This window comes from Sabethes cyaneus, chromosome 2 (assembly GCF_943734655.1).
Source record: "Sabethes cyaneus chromosome 2, idSabCyanKW18_F2, whole genome shotgun sequence".
Classification (NCBI taxonomy): Eukaryota; Metazoa; Arthropoda; class Insecta; order Diptera; family Culicidae; genus Sabethes; species Sabethes cyaneus.
The window spans coordinates 141,014,604-141,032,739 of NC_071354.1; the positions used below are offsets into that span (position 1 = coordinate 141,014,604).

At 41.9% G+C, this 18,136-nt stretch overlaps 1 protein-coding gene across 6 annotated transcripts in view; it reads left to right on the forward strand.

Moving 5' to 3' along the window:
- The first annotated feature begins 5,906 nt into the window (after positions 1-5,906).
- LOC128738865 (motile sperm domain-containing protein 2-like) overlaps positions 5,907-18,136 on the forward strand; it is a 44,823-nt gene continuing 32,593 nt past the window's right edge. The window contains exons 1-3 of one of the 6 annotated variants that reach the window (XM_053834315.1): positions 5,907-6,074; positions 6,885-7,204; positions 7,260-7,914. In XM_053834315.1, the coding sequence (XP_053690290.1) occupies positions 7,815-7,914 (100 nt within the window). In that variant the 5' untranslated portion in view covers positions 5,907-6,074; positions 6,885-7,204; positions 7,260-7,814. The other 5 variants (XM_053834317.1, XM_053834314.1, XM_053834313.1 and 2 more) reach the window with 5 other exon arrangements.

Genomic DNA, 18,136 nt, shown 5'->3' on the forward strand with positions numbered 1-18,136 from the left:
TCATGATATCTATGATACAACCATTGTAAAACTTCTTACTGTGATAGCTAACTTTTCACAATATTGTGAGTTTCAATCGTATATTCAAAACACCTATACTGAATTCAGTGACTAAATCTTACAAAAAAAGTTTTCCAAGCGCAATGAACTTTTCTTCAAGAAATGATTCATGAAATGCAATTATCGAGATAAATTTTGAAAATGTATGAAGTGTGTTGAGCTGCACACGAAGACTATAGAAAAATCCCTTCCAGTGAAGTGTTTGAGAAGGCTAAGGTGAAATACTAGAAAAGTGCTATTTGTAAAGGTCGAGCCACTTGAGTAGTCATGGTTGGGCCACCATAATTTTAACCGCAGAAGTCCAATAATCGCTAGAGAATAAATTAACACGATTAATACGCAAAATTAATACGATAAAAACCTTGATTTTAGTTGTTTTTTTTTTATTGTAGTTGTACATTTCGGAAAAGACGATTGTAGCAATATCGATTTTATAAGATCGCCAAAATTTCGCAAAAATGCTATTAAAAATAGGGTATTTGTACCTATATGAGCCGTTGTTTACGGAATTCATTCTTTTCATGTCTCTATATAGAATTTCAATACGTATGTCTTAGATTTTCTGCAGTGGTCCAACCTGTACAACATGGCCCGACTATGACAACATATTTTGTCTTCGCGTAAATGCTTCGAGCCTCGGAGCTGCCACCTGGTGGAACCGTCGAAGAGCAATAAACCGGCATCAAGAACGCCTTCATCACGACCAGTGATGAAACCCGCGCGACCAGTGATGAAAGCGCGCAGTGGGCGGAGGGAGTGGATTTCGGATGAAACTTGGAGGAAGATCGACGAGCGGAGAGAGGCGAAACCCGGCATTGAGCGAGCGCGGACCAGATCGGCTAACACAGCTGTTCGTCAACGATACGCCGAACTGGAGAGGGCTGTTAAACGTGCTTGTAGGCGCGACAAGAGAGCCTGGACTAACTCCCTAGCCGAACAAGGAGAAACCGCCGCTGCCAATGGTAATATCCGTTTGTTGTACGATATTTCTCGCCGCCTTAGTTGTGCCAGGATGAATACAAAGATGCCGCTAAAGGACAGAGCTGGTCAGCTATTGACTGACCGTACCAAACAGCTTAAACGATGGACTGAACATTTTGAACAACTCTTCCAAGTTTCAAATGTCAGAGACCAACAAAACCTGCAGCGTATGACCCCTACAGTTCGTCGAATTAATCGCGTCAACACGGAGGTGCCATCGCTGGATGAACTTGTAGCAGCCATCAAGAGTATGAAATCCAATAGAGCGCCAGCGATAGACTGTATTTCAGCCGAAATGCTCAAAGCTGACCCATCTTTGTCAGCCCAGATGATGCATCAGCTTTTCAGCAATATATGGGAAACCGCAACTTTTCCGGTGGACTGGATGCAGGGCATATTGGTCAAAGTCCCTAAGAAAGGAGACTTAACGGAATGCTGTAACTGGCGTGGCATCACATTGATCTGTATTACTCTCAAAGTACTCTGTAAGGTAATCCTCAACCGGATCCAGGAGAAGATCGACGCTACTCTCCGGTGGCAGCAAGCTGGATTCCGTGCTGGCCGATCATGTGTAGACCATATCACAACGCTCCGCATTATATTGGAGCAGATCAACGAATTCCAGGACTCTCTTCTGCTGGTGTTCGTTGACTTCGAAAAGGTGTTCGACCGACTCAACCACGAAAACATTTGGGGCGCACTTAGGCGTAAAGGAGTTCCAGATAAGCTAGTCCATCTCATCGATGCACAGTTTTAGTCCAAAATTTTCCATAGCTCTTGTCGGTTCACACTATCATATACGGCGTTGAAATCGATAAACAGGTGATGCGTGGGGACTCGGAGTTCGCGGCACTTGTGGAGGATCTGCCGAAGGGCGAAGACTTGGTCCGTTGTTATATTGCCGTTGCTGGTTGCGAAATATAAAGAGAGCACTCAATTCTGCTCAATAACTGTACACACACTTTTTAATGATCTACAGCCTCCCAGTTGGCTTCGAGGTATGACGCTGGTCCAATAAGCCAGTCGTCGTATGTTCGAATCTCGGTTGGGAGAGGCTGTTAGATTCAATAGGATCGTAGCAATTGGCTCTGCAATTGCCCTGTACTTTAACAGCTGGCTGCGAAGTCTGTCGTACAAAAACAGAAGGTTAAGTTTCGATAACGGAATGTAGCACCTAGGCTTTGCTTTGCTTTTTGTCCTACACGGTTATTTAGTATGTTAAAATACAAATTTCCCTCTGAAGGCTGCTTTTCGGTAGGATTCTTATGGTTGATAACTAATAAACCTTTAATAAACAGTTGACTTAGGTTCCGACGACGTGTGGTGACGACTGGTGAGAGAGAGAGAGAGAGAGAGAGAGAGAGAGAGAGAGTGAGAGAGAGAGAGTGAGAGAGTGAGAGAGAGAGAGACCTTAACTCAATCTTTTCTGCTTCGTGGTGTAGTCTGGTGTACTGTTCAGCCCCCACCACAGTTGTTTTGCCGTTAATATCCATGTCATCAACAAAGCAGAAAAGCAAACGAATTGACAAGATTTGTTGAAGATCGTGCCCACATGTTAATACCCGCTTGGTTCATAACGCCTTGTTGCTGTTCTCGTCCATGATTTTCCATTGGTCTTTCCGGTCCATGGTATCAGATGCGGCCTTGAAACCAACGAACAAATGGTGTGTAGAAACTCTATATTGTCGGCGTTTTTGGAGGATCTACCGATACGTCGATACGTTGATTATTTGGAACTGCATTTTGTAGGCGGCATTGAGAACGGTGATCGCTCGATCGTTCTCACATTCCAACTTACCACCATTCTTGAGATCGGCCAGATAAACGCAACTTGCCACTCCTCCGTTAGCTGTTCCGTATTCCAAATTCTAGCAATTAACCGGTGCATATAAACCATCCATTTTGATAAGCTCCGCTTCGATACCATCTTTCTCAGCTGATGCCTGGGTGCCATTCAAGTGATCATCGAAGCACTGCGTTTGAATGCATTCGACATTTATATTTAGCTCTGCTAATATTAAACATCACACAAATATTATTCATCGCATCAAACTGATTTTGAATCTTAAACAAGATGTGACACTCAGATTGTTTTACATTAGAGTGTTCTTCCGTATCCTGTTTACCAAACTAAGACCAGTTGCAGAATACATGTTATTTGGGTTGGTACTATAGATGACACAAAGCGTATTGTCACTGACGTTGAATTGGATGGGCAATAATTTGAAGTACTCGAGGAAACCAAATTACGAGTTGCATCCACGGATACGGCCACCAGCTGAAATAGTTTGAATGGTCGCAAAAAGCTGTCGCTGGATATACAATGTAAGAGATGAAAGAGGCTGATCGACAAGTGTTCGAATTCTTTAAGTATAACTTGGCGTGGCAATAAATAATAAGATGTAGTCTGTAGTGTGAAACAGACTTGTGAATCATGAGTTATATCAAATATGCTAATTGAAAGAAAATAATACTGATGAAAGAGGCCCCAAAGCTATCGCTTGCAGCAGAACCAGGAAGCGGTCGTTGACTCAGGGACAGGCTTTGCAATATTGTGCGTTGCGCATGATCAACTGATGTTCGAGGAACGTGTTTGAGTAATACCTGTCTAAGACCGTCAAAACTGAAAAGCAATATTTCGTTCGGCGCTGTATTTGGTAAAGGTCCGTTGCCGTAAAAGTATATAAGTCATGCATGGGTGGTTTAATTCGTTTTTCTTTTGCTGTCGTTCAAACTTTCGGTGATACGCTCTCATTCGCCTTGCCCGCGCTTGTATGCGTATCAAGATGAATAAAGCTGTTTTGTTGAGCTGGTCTGACCAGGTTAACTACCTGGGGCTAGCTTATACTAAAAGTAAACTCACTTTCAAGGACACCATTGAAAACTTGTTTAGTTTCAAGATGTAATAAATATATGAGATGTTTATTATCTCTAATAAACAAAGATTCTCGACTTTATTTAAAAAATAAACTCTTGATTCATAACCAAACTTTTAGACTGGCAATGCTATATACCGATTTGGACATTTTATTTCACAAAAAGGAGGAAAATTGCCTCAGAGAATTCCGAATAAAATTCAGAAAATAATTTAAAAACGTTCTCCGTGATTTAGTACATTTATTAAGTCAATATACTTACTAAAGTTAAAACTTAACTCTTGAAATACGAAACTCGCTACAGTGTACTGAAGAGTTCGTCAGGTTTCTTTTCTTCGGCGACAATATTACACCCTAAGGTGTCGTTTTATAACTGGACTGTGGTTCTTCGAGCTTTGATTCTATTCCAAGTCTCTAAAATAATGACAAAGACAAACCGAATCTTTTTGCTTTTTTTAATTTTTTTCTGAGTAGAAAAATCTTCAGTGCAACAGAAGATCCGATAACTCTAATTATCCATTTTTCCTTAGAGATGGGAATTTTTGCAATTGCAGATTTTTAATAAAATTAAGCCTTTTCGAAAAAGGTAGGGATATCTACTCTATCAGTTATTAAAATTTCATGCGGCACAAAGAGTTCTCACACTATGACTACCAATGACTCATTCGCTACTTTCAATTAGCAATTCGCATTTATTGCTAGAACTCAAATACCGAAAATTAACGAACGGTATCGATTACATAAACAATGTCATCATTACTGAGTAGCGAAATGACTCCACAGTGTTATTCTCGCAAATCATCCGGAAAGCTTGATTAAGTGAAGCACGATTACACCGAACGAAAATAAAAAAATATCATCTGCTATCAGAAATGTACTATCTAGAACAATCACATGTCAGGCTTCGTGCAAATTGGTGCTTGAAGTGCAAAGTAGGAATTTTAACCTCGACCTTGAAAAGCGCGCACGCAGACGAAGAAAAGGCAACTGAAAACACCCTGCATGGCTGCTTGTCGCTGAACGGTCCCGAACTTCATCTCAAAAATTTTTTTTCTCTGAGACGAACGGATCAAGGCACTCCAGTTTTAGGTCAATATTTAGGTATAACACACGCATACAATTACAAGGCTCAACCGGCTATCACGTGCAAGGTATCTCGCATTTATGTTGCGGACCGCGGCAAAACATACATCAACTTTAAAGCGCAAACCGCTGAACTTGAAAACTTGATACTCAATTTCAGCCGAGGCTGTGCAGAAATAAAAAGTAAGCAATCATATATACACCTATAGGTTATGTAGGTATATAGTAATAGCTCGCATTACATTAGCCGACAGCAGATACAGTGGTTGGTGACAAGACGGGAGCAATTGTATGTTGCCCTAACGAAAAAAAAAGAAGTTTCGGTCATTGAAATTGTTTACCGAAATCACAAATCATTGCTGAACAATTATACATAAAATAAGTAGATAACAGACATATTATTTTTTAAGCTGAGCGCAAACAAGGTTTCTATGAAATTGAAAGAATATTCGCAAACAAGATTCTAAACGCCTAAAATATTTTGGTAATCTAAAAAATGTTGGTATCATTACTAATTCTCCCATCACTATTATCTCCAATGTTGCGCAAAATAAAAGTCACATAATGGCTTACGTACTGAAGTAATCATAAGCGATGAACTTTTTCATTCTCCAACTTGCAGTCGAATTTTTCACTGTTGGTTCCCAAGTATTCAAGTGAGCCGCATTGTAACGCACCGCCAACCTCCGCGCACATGCCGCATGGCCGCATCTCATTATTAGCGTGAGTTCATCGTTGTTGTTGGTTTGGTTAATCTGTTTGTCGCGGGGAGACACCAAACCAACTCCGACAATCGCACGTACAAAGTCAGCCACAGAACACAGACAAACTGACTTTAAGCGCGCTGTAGAGAACAGCGTAGTTCACCACCTAATTCTACTGGCGGCGGTGGTGCTCGCTTCTGAGTCGCTGCTGGTCAGCCGTCAGACTTATCCCAGCTTTCGACGGCGGCGGAGACGAGCTCGTGTTTGTGTATATTCCGCGTCGGGTCGACACAAGTGCATTGTTTTCCGTGAAATAGCTGTCAAGCCGCTGTAACTCGCTTAATAATAGTGTAATTTCCTTCGGTTATAGGTGATTATTTCAACGTGATTAGTATTTTACGGTAGTGTAGAATGTGCATTATTGTTTCTTACACATAGAGGCCAGAGAAATTATCATACTTGGCGAACAAAACAAAAAATTACGTGTGCATTGATAGGAACACGTGTTTAAAATATCCAGTGGTAGTCTATCGTGATAAGCGGGTTGGATTTTGTATGCTAAATGCATAAAAAGTGTACACAGAGCATCGTACAGTATCTATTATCGTCGTTACTTGGACTTTTGACCAGTTCTTATCAGTAATCGCACAAACTACATAATGTTTATTAATACGTCACACAATGTTATATTATATACAGTACTCATAAAACGATTAATTGTTGGTGACTATCTATGGGTTAAGTTTCAGTTTTGTCAATATTGAACATGCCGGATGTAAGTGACGGCATTCCGATTACTCGGTGACAAAAATGTAAATTGCTAATGTATAGCGACAGAGACTATTAAAAAGTGCACTGCATATTAAAGTGAGGCGAATTTTATCACGCTAATTCTCAATAGAGGTTGAGTCGTTTTCAACAAACAAAACATTGAATTTTTGTTATAGCCATCAATACAATATACCATTGTGAAATCAATTATTTGTTATTTCATGGTGCCAAGAACGTTTTTGTTTACTTTATGGATAATTTTCATGAAGCACACAGTAAATCTATTGTTTTCTAATCTCTGCACAATGCACTAGTTCAAAATAAAGCAGGATTCGATATTGTATCGACGTATTCTAGCGCACCTTGTATTATTTTTTTTCGGAAAATAATTCTCATGGCGCATTTGCAGTGTTTTTCTTTTCTTTGATCATGGGAAAATATTGTATACGAGACTTTCTTCTGCGACAGTGAATCCCGTACCGAATTTAATCAAAACTATTTTGCTGAAACGTAATAAAACCACTGGTGAACACCCCAAAATCCTATCACTGCCGAACACCTGGTAGATTTTATCGTTCGACAGGTGTCACAATTAGGCGGCACAAATCTGTTAGATACCTACTGATAGCGTATAGCTTTAAGTGAACGCTATACAGCAAAGTACCGAATTTCTCATACGAACAACAAAATTGTGGAAACCATCATCGTTAGGTACCAGAGCGCTGGCTGGTATTCACACGAGCAGTGGTTTGAATATTGTTCACCTTCAGAAAATTACTTTCAGAATCGCCTACGGTTGTTGCAGTGTGGCAGTGCGGTAGATCTGTGCGAGCTATAATCATGTGAAGGCTGGAGTACTGTCTAAACGACTAACTGAGTAAACTATGCCGGGACAATACTATAGAAGCGCTGAAGGCTGTGTCATATATTTCAAGCGAAAACCTTCCAAAAGTGGCAGCATCGATTGCCGTTGTGAAGCAACCCACAAATGTGCATGCCATGCTACCATGCTACTGATGCACGCTGAGAGCAGCAAACGATTGAGACGCTAACCACAACGAACGGCCAATGAAGTGAAGTAAATCCGAATTTACGGAATTTGTGCAATCTATGTTGAGCCAGACATCATTGGTTTGTAATGTTTAGTAGTTGCAGACTCATCTGTGCCGGTTGTATTAGTTTGGGAAAAAAAGAAAATAAGTGCCAAATTAGTGAATAAGAAGTGCCAAGTAGATTGTCAACCAATATTCTACCTTGTGCAACTTGCTAGAGCAATCAAATAAGTCTGATCCATAATAATCATATCAAAAAAAGTTCGACCGCATTAAGTGCTTCCAACATGACCTTGCCAGAGACATTGAATCCCGGCCCGGAGGTGGTGGAAACACTGCGGCAACGATTCAAACAGAAGATGGAAACGGATGCTGCGAAAATCCCCGGTAAGTGGTGTATCGATTTTCATTCATGTGTTTGGTGACCCTTAGCACGTTTAGGTTTATGCTTTCTAAATTCTATAGAGGTTATTGAGTTTACCAATCAATTTATCATAAAAAACGAAACGAATCGCAAGAAAGTTTGAATGTGATTGCTGGAATTCAATCATATCTTTGGTATACGAAATATGCATTATCGGTACAATTTTAGAATGTTTGGTAATTTATGAAATTAGCTACATAATTGAAATCAAAGGAATTATAATCAAAACAGCTTGCAATCAATTTTCTCGGAATGATGGAGATCACTACACAAAATATTAAAATTCTAATACCAGCTTTTTTGGTGCTCCTTCTAGAATATTATATTCTTTGTTACTTTTTATGTCATTGAAAATATTGGTTTTGTATTCAAATTATTACTCATGAGTGTACCATTTCTTTTTAAAAGCTCGAATGTACATCGCTTGGCCATATTAAAATAAATTTTGATGATTTATATAGGGTGTTGTAGCTTAGTGCAAATATTTCAGGGGGGAGGGGGATAGAGGACCACATTTAACGAATAAAACCCTTCTACGCTTATCTGGTCAAATCTAAATCGTTACAGAGTTATTAAACATTTTAAGTTTTCGGTTCTTCTTCTTCTTCAGCAGCATAGAGCCGCGGTGGCTCGTGCTGTTTCAAGCACTCGTCTCCATTCAACTCGGTCTTGGGCCACTCGTCACCAATTTCCTAGTCGTCTCAGAAGTTAGGCCCCCGGTTCCTGGTGCCGGTGGGGTTGTTGAAGAGGACTATTTTCGTCGCACTGGCGTCCGGCATCCTTACGGCGTGTCCGGCCCACCGTAGCCTACTAGCTTTCGCTAGATGTACGATGGAAGTCTCCCCAAGCAGTGCCTGTAGCTCGTGATTTATACGCCTCCGCCACTCTCCGCTTTCTGTTTGTACTCCGCCAAATATCGTCCGCAGCACTTTGCGCTCAAACACGGCAAGGGCGCGTGTGTCCTCCGTAAGCAGCGTCACGTTCAAGTCCATAAAGAGCTACCGATCTAATAATGGTTTTGTCCATTGTTAGCTTCGTGCGGCGGCGTATGCTTCCTGATCGTAGCGTTTTACGAAGGGCAAAGTAGGCACGATTTCCCGCTTGGATGTCACCAGCGATCCCAAATACACGAGCTCCTCTACCATTTCTAGTTCGTCACCGTCAACGGTTACCGTCCGTGAGAGGCGCGCGTTTGTTTTGTTTGTTTTGCGTTGGAAGAGGCTCATCCTTTCATGTATTTGGTCGTCGACGCATTTATTTTTAGCCCAATTCTCCTAGACACCGCTTTCAGTCTGGCGTAGATTGCCTCCGACGTCGCAAAGTTCCTGGCAATGATATCGAAGTCATCTACAAAGCCTACAAGTTGGCTACTCTTGGTAAAAATCGTGCCTCTCGTTTCGATGCCCGCTCGTCGGATCACCTCCTCAAGAGCGATGTTGAACAGCATGCAGATAGACCGTCACCTTGTCTAAACCCTCGCCGCTTCTCGAAGGGACTCGAGAGTGTCCCAGAGATGCGTACCAAACACATCACTCGATCCAATGTAGCTCTGATCAGTCGCGTCAGTTTGTCCGGAAAACCGTATTCGTGCATTATCTGCCATAGCTTGTCTCGATCGAGGGGCAAGACACTTCATAATATTATCATATATTAATATATTAGGCCCTATTAAAGCCCTATAAATGTAGAACTTTATAGGGCTTTAGGTTATATTATGGGTGGGAAGGTAAATATATTAAGGTTGAAAAAATATTTTCATAGGGAAAAGTAATATATTTTCAACAGTGTCTTGCCTCTCGGTCTCGATCGACTGTAGCGTATGCTGCTTTCAAATCAATAAAGATGTGATGCGTGGGCACGTTGTACTCCCGACATTTCTGCAAGATCTGTCAGATAGTAAAAATTTGGTCCGTAGTTGCGCGAGCCCCCATGAAACCCGCTTGATAATTCCCTACGAAACCTTGTGCTATCGGTGACAGCCGGCGTAACAGGATCTGGGAGAGTACCTTGTAGGCGCTGATACCACTATAGTTGCAACAGTGTAGCCGATCACCCTTTTTGTAGATGGGACAAACCACTCCTTCCATCCATTCCTCCGGTAGCTTTTCCTCCTCCCAAATCCTCGAAATAACTCAGTGTAGAGCCTTTGCTAGCGTTTCTCCGCCATGTTTATAAAGCTCTCCCGGTGGCGGTCCTTCCCAGCGGCTTTATTGGTCTTCAGCAGCCCGATTTCTCGTTTGACTTCTTGGAGATCAGGTGCTAGGACATTACTATCTTCCATGGGCGCTCCTAGGTTAATTTCCGTTCCGCCTCCTTCTGCGACTTCGCCATTGAGGTGTTCATCGAAGAACTGCTTCCACCTGTCGACCACCTCGCGCTCGTTTGTAATTAGATTCGCTCCCTCGTCCCTACACATGTCAGGTTTCGGTGTGTAGCCCTTCCGAGTTTGGTTCACCTTCTCATAAAACTTGCGCGTGTCATTTGCTCGGAATAGTTGCTCTAATTCTTCACGATCTCTGTCCTCCTTTTGGCGCTTTTTTCTCCTCAGGATCGTGGTCAACTGGTTTCTAGCTCGTCGGTATTTTGCCAGGTTCTCTCTAGTGGTAATACTTAGATAATTTTTCCAAGCATTTTTTCTCCTCCATCGCTTGTTGGCATTCCCCATCAAACCAATCATTTTGTGTACTCCGAGGCTCAATACCTAGTGCCTAGTGCGGCCTCTCCGATGCCCGAGCGTATTCTGCCCCAAGCGTCTTCGAGGTTTGAAGCAGCTAACTCCTCGGAAGAAGGCAGTGCCTCATTCAGTACTCGCGCGTAGTTCTCGGCAGCTTGTGGGTTATGGCTGCTTGTGGCTGCCTGATGTTCAGCCGAGGAGGGCGGCTTTGACGTGTCCGGTATACGGTGGACAGCTTTGAGCGCACATGTACTGCTACTAGGTAATGGTAAGAATCAATATCCGCACACCGACGGGAGCGTACGTTCGTGATGTTAGAGAAAACCCGACCCTCTAAAACTGGGCGTTTCCGCCACGGATCTTCCATACCTTCGCTCCTTTGCGACAGATTTCCTGCAGAGCTACGATGCCGAGTTTGCGGGGTTCAAGCTGTTCAATCAGCACCCGCTTGCAACCTGCGAAATTTAGTGATCTGTAGTTCCAAGTACCGAGTCTCCATTCGTCGTCCTTGTTCCGTCGCCTAGGTCGATGCCGAATATTCCGCTCCGAATATGCTTGAATGTTGTTAGTTTTTTAATTTAGGTATGTAGCCGTACTGGGGCAACACTACCGAGTCTCGCGATGGGGCTGCCATCTTATAGTGCCGAGACTCACTATACCTCCTTCCCGGTTAGTATACGACCTTAGTTTCCACCGGGGTTGGTTACCCGATCTCCGCTAAGGTTGCTCGTATTCCGGCTGGTACCACGAGGAGGTCGGGATCGGAGTTGCTGGATAAGAGGCTAACGACCACTATGGGGTCTATATTCCGCATTATCCAGCCGTTTACCAACCAAGTTTTCGGTTCTGTTTCCCTTGAATTAGCTCTAGCGCAAAAAGTATACTCAATTGTGTTGCTTTTACTCAAAAACTGAAAAAATTTTACGTTGAAAATTACCGTTAAACCGCCTATTTCGTGAAACTTAGTAACTTTTTAAAAGCAAAAAACTTTAAAATAAGTGTTTCTTAAAGTGTTTTTATAAAATTTCTCCTAAAAAGTGTAATACAGTTGATTGCTTTTATTTACCAACTTATAGCTCTGGTTTAGCTTCGTTTGGCGTGAATTTTTTATCTCGTTTAGTTTCGTTACAATTTAAATTTAAAATTAACGTGTTAATTGTTAAATTAGTATCTGAAACTGCACGAATTCATACATACCGCATAGCATACTAGATCACTGCGTGCGACGGAGACGGTCTGACACGTATGAATAGCAACAACCATATTTTTCGTAAATTGAGGGTTCGCCTCCACTTTTGCTACTATAATCCTGCAAAAATCAAACCACTTAGGTTTAGATTTGGATGCATATGAACCCGATTCAGAACTCTTCACATCACCTCCCAATGTGACACGGGACTGTGCTGCAACTTGTCTTGTACGTGTCTTGGGATCATCGTAAATGTCCCTGAATTAAAATTATTGTGCTACAAAATGATTATGTCTGCATGTGTATTAACTTACTTACATTAGGTAGTCGACAGTCGGAAAATTTACAACCATATTCTTGCTGGGCTGTCGTTGCAACACAATTAGCGAAGCAATAGTAAAGGTGACTGTCCGCAAGTTCTTCCGGAAAATACATTTTCATGCTGGAATCGTTTAGTGAAACGTTCTAAAGTGACCCGTGAAGTTTGTTTCGTTGTTGTTTCCCATACGCGTCAGACCGTGTCCGTCGCACGCGGTGATCTAGTGTGCTATGCGTAATGTGTGAATTCGTACAGTTTTCGGATACTAATTTAACACCAGACACGTACCGTCCGGTCATCGTATGTCCGAATCTCGTCTGGGCGGTGCTGCTATAGAGTTAGTAGGATCGTTGCACTAGCCCTATAATTACCCTGTACTCTTAATCGGTTACGAAGGATGTCGATAAAGAAAAAGACGAAGTTCTAAAGGACGTTTATGCTTATGACTTTGCTTTTTTGCCTCTAAAAATATTGCCATCCGAAATATCCACTTCTGGCATAGCCATACGAAGTATCTACTTCCGGCATATCAGTACACCAGGAGATCATCACAACAGACGGACTCGCAAATCGACCACGCGTTGATTGACTTCGCGGATATCATCAACGATAGAACCAATGCTGCAAATCAAGCAACAAGCCAACGATGCATACTCTCACGCGAGAAAGTATGAGAAGCACAGCATTCAACGCTTACACAATCGTAAGACAAACAGCCGCAGTTGCTGTGTGCAGACATTCTACTACTTACACACACGCGAACGCACAGCCTCATATCGTCTTCCTACATAGCTTACTCACGAGTCAAATAACACGTGAGCAGTCAGCTGCCCGTGAGGACTAGTGGTGCACTGGGATACAGATTTTCTATTACTTTCTCTTTTCATCTTCATCTTCGTCCTCGATTCTACTCACGGACGGGAGTGTTAGCTCTTGCGAGTAATCGGTATCAGTAGCTCGAGCTGCAATGACGAACGACGACTTTAGTTGTTAGCTAATACACACTCGCAAAAACTTGTCACAGTGCACGAATAAATAAGAGCGAGAGTTCGAAAAGGATGCTTATGCTGGCGTTTTCGTTAGAATGAGTATGTGTGTGTGAGAAAATCAAATCACACGAGTGTGGGCTTCGCAACAAGTAAGAACCTATTGTGGCGCAAACATTGATTCTAATCATTACCTTTTGATGATGAAAGTGCGCCAAAGACTTCTCGTTGACTGAAGTTTTTGAAGCGTCTTAGTAGAAACTTGAAATTACTACTACTTATACTGTTATTATATAAATAGTAGAATTTAAATTGGGAAAAGTTTTCTTCTTTTCTTTAATTTCTGACTTCTCGTTGTAACCAACATTTAGTACCGTCGTCCGCCACAGTACAATCTGAAACGACTCAAGTTACCTCAAGTCGCCACTGCGATATGCCTTGAGGCTGCGCTGCCGGGTGAGAAGAGCAGAACGCCCCTCTCTAGGACTTTTGGAATAGTGTTAAAGCAGGTATAAACAGCGTAGCGGAAGCTACCGTTGGGTTCACTGAAAAGAATAGACATAACGGGTGGATCGTCGATGCCGCAGCAGGGGACCCGTCAAAGCGTGGAATGATATAGACAGAAACAAAGACAGCAAACCCAGTTTTTCCGGATGGAGTGCGAGGACATGGAACAGCTATATCGTTCTCAGGTAACGCGTAAATTCAACAGGAAACTGAACCTATGCCGCGAGCCGGAAATTGTCGGGATAAAGATAGACGGATATTGGCGGATGAACGTGAGCTGATCGAATGATGGAAGCAGCACTACAATGAGCAGCTGAATAGCGCGGAGACGGATAAAAAAGACCGCAGGGGTAATGACTACATCAGCACGAAGGATGGTGGTGATGTGCCGACCCCTATAATAGGCGAAGTGAACGAAGCCATCTAGTAACTCAAGAACAACAAAGCAGCTGGTAAAAATGGTATCGCAGCGGAGCTTATCAAATCAAGATGAGCCGGGATAGGTTAGCCACCTGTCTGCACCGGCTGATAGTCAGGATCTGGGAAACAGAACAGCTACCGAAAGGGTGGAAAGACGAAAGAGGGAGTAATATGTCCAATATACAAGTAGGGCGACAAGTTGGAATGTAAGAGCTATCGAATGATCTGCTTTCTCAGATCTTCTTTCGCCGCTAGCAAGTAGATTCGTGGGAAGTTATCAAGCCTGTTTCGTGGACGGTCGGCCAACAACGAACCAAATCTTTGTGCTGCGACAGATCCTCCAAAAGTATCGCGACTACCAAATCCCTACGTACCTCCTATTCGTAGATTTCAAGGCCGGTTACGATACTGAAAAGACCGGCTTCGAGAGATTGTACACACTGTTGCGTTCGGATTTCGGGTGGATTGTCAAGTTCATTCGAATCACACAGCGTGTATGCGCGATTTGTTTGCGTCGGTTGCATCAGCAAAATATGGCGTTATATAGCGAAATAGTTTCAAAAACGAAATCGTCCTCTATCGAGCTCTCTACAGCTCTATCTAGCAGGTTAGATAAAACGTAGAGTATATGTAGAGCTCTACTGAACACAAAACGAACGCGTATACACTGTAGAGTTTTTTGTAGTAGAGAACTCTCCCATAGAGTTGCTGTAGAGTGCTACCAGTGAGCTCTACAGGATGTATAAACTACTCTACCTATCTCTACGTGAGATTTTTCTCTAACTCTACCTGAAAAACTCTATAGTGGACACTTGGGTTAAGAACGATCTTCGGCGGTGTAGAGGAGAACGGAGTTTGGATGCGGAGGATGAACCTTGAACTCGCACTGCTCTATGGCGAACCCAGTGTCTATAAGGTGGCTAAAGGAGAGCATGTTACAAGAATGCCGAGATCTGGCGGTACGTATTCGGTGCCCAAGGCATTGGTGAGCGGTAGCTCACATCCGAGTTAACTAAAGAAACCTTGTTCAACAAGCTTTGTCTTAGGACAGCAAGCACTTAACGCATATCAAGGGGGGACTTCGACAAGGCGATGGTATTTCCTGTCTTCTGCTCAACATCGCGAGAAGGTATTATGAATCGTTTTAACCTGCGGGTACATTTTAACCGGGCTTTAACCTGCGGGTACGATATTCAATAAATCTAGCCAATTCATATGATGACGACGTAGACATTGTCGGAAGGACGTTCAAGGCGGTTGCTGAGCAGAATACCAAACTGAAACGTGATAGCTGACGTGATTAGTGGTGAATACGTCAAAAATAAAAACCAAGCATCTCCCAGTTGGCCACTGAGTTACGACGCTGCAGCGCGTTGGCCTCAAACGTCGTATGTTCGAATCTCGGCTGGGAGAGACTGATAGAGTCAATAGGATCCAAGGATCGAAGGCAGCTGTAGTGGCAACTTGCCAAATCAACCAAAGCTTTAATATTCGGAAAAATAACGGATGACAACTAAAATTTTGGAATTTATTTTCTCAGGCTGTCAAAAAAAGATGAAGATATATGAAGAAGATCTGATATACTGAAATTAAAATTTGAAAACGAACCGAATTCGGCTGTTCGGCGAAGCTTCTATTTGATGTCGGAACAGAAGAGTTGTACGGCCGTCATGTCAACCTTGCGAATGCATCTCTAGATTCTACCAACCACCTGTTTGCAATTCGTGGCTCTCCAGTTATTTTTGTACACCAAGGAACTCAAAGTCACGAAGAAATGTTCGATTGGGCGCACTGAGACAGATTTGTCGGGCCGTGGTTTTTGGGTACAAATGGGATCGAATGGGTATTCAGAAACGATTGTGTTTTTTCGGCGTAATGCGATGATACTCTATCCGGCCAAAACACGTATTGTCGATCTTCATGAACACTACTATACACTACACTACAAAAACAGTAGAAACGGGATCAAAATTTTCTTCAGACATTCGTCTGGTGCACATCTTAACTTAACCCTGCCAAAGCAGGGGACTTGTTGTTGAAGGCGCGAGAAAGAGAACGATGTCCTTCTGCGACCTTAATTTTGGCTGGCCTTCCACTACCTTGCTTGCGAATAGTTGTTGAGCATCTTCGGGTATGGTAAACAGTCAAAGCCGCAACATATCCGCTTTTCAAATATTGTACTACCGTGAATTCGGGTGAAATTGATCACTTTTTCGAGTATTTTTTAAATATCTTTGAATAGAAACATATTAAGGAAGATGATTCAATTTTAAAATAAGTACTGTAGTGCTGGCTACACGACAGTGTCATCTATATCTCATATAAATAGTTTTATTTTAGATAAAACTTAATGTAATCGTGAAATTGAAAATTTACAAATAACGGGTGAAATTGATCACGTAGAAATCAAGACGATATTGCTATTAAACCATACGCTCTGACAGCAATAAGATAACGTGCAGTATAAAATCTGGCGTAATCGAGATATTGCCTGCCTACAATAGCATGGTTGATGCATCTGCTAAATAAATAAAAACGATAGAAAAGATATCAAGCCAATTTTAGCATCGTAATCGTTTGTTTTTGTTTAAACATTGCTGAACATATGTGTAAATGTACGATTTTCGTATACAATCTTCACCAATCTAGTGAAACAAATAATTTAATTCTCCTCATATACGGGAGCTTGACTGTCTCTTTGAATGTGTAGTTGCATTTCGCTATGTAAGCACAAATCGATCTCTTGCACTCTCATGCAACTGCCATATGGAGCGTTTGTAAAATTTGTGCGAAGTATTGTCTGTCTTTTGCACCCTTTTATAAATCTGCATTCTGCTTCACAGAAAGAATAAACTTTCGCAGGTGGCAGCTCCATTTCGCACCCATAGCGATCTAGAAATCTATGTTGCCTCAGTTCATGATATTATCAATCGTTTTATTTCTTAAAAGGTCAAATTAAACAATTTCTGTCGCATTATTTTATTCATGGAAATTATCAAAGCACAGCCAGATAATTAGATAATCGAATTAGTTCTATTAAAGTTTCCTTCTGTAACGAAATTTGTGTTAACAGCAAGGAGTTTTATCGGGCATGTTGAAAATTGCGATTCGATCAAAATAGTAAATTTTAAAAAATCAAGCCATTTACAAGATCAATCTTGCTGAAAGCCAAGCGACTTTGACCTGTAACTCAATCTTTATATGGATGGGTGCATATTCAGCTTTATGAATCAGTATAAACGTAGAATAAAGAGTTTTTTACTCGTTGGTCCAAGGTGATCAATTTCACCCGACTGATCAATTTCGCCCGAATCGACGGTATATACTTTTTGCCGAGATGGCAGTTCGTAGAAGTGTACAATGCGCTCCCGCAATGCTTCTTGTTCCGACGCCATTTTAAGCAAAACTGGGCAAGCATAAACAAAACAAACTATAGAAATAGAGATAGAGCTAACACATACATACACTCATTGCTCTCTGAGCTCGTTTGTTGTTGAGTATATTGGCTAAAAAGTATATTGGGTAAAAAAATTCTAATATTTTGTCACCCGTGACGTTTTTTCTGGCACTCCTGGTGGTGCATTTTGGGATCCATAGTCTTGTTTGTCACGAAAACCTGGGTTTTTTGTCCGCAATAGCTACAAATACCTTGCCATAAGCTTTCTTGTGAATTTATATAATCGATCTTCACATATGTGTCGTCGTCCATGAATATGTATCCTTCGTACTTCGTAAGTAATTCATTGAACTGCTTCCGGGCTCATCTTTTGGCTACTCAGTAGATTTTGGTCACCTACGACGCATGCTATGATCACAGACTAACAGACGTAACACTTCGAACAAATTTTCTAACAAATCATCGTTTCAATGACACCTCTAAAACTTGGAAATACACTAGCATCACCTGGTGTAGTCTTCGCGCTACGCAGAGCAGCGCGCTATAAATTTGGCAATGCTATAAATTTACTTGTATATTATTTGACAACAGCGCCAGCGCAAGCAAGCGTCGTTCTCGCGCAGCGACTGTTGTTTGAGTCTTGGCTTAAGTGAACATTTGAAAAGATCGTTTTTATTGGCGATGAAATGAGGC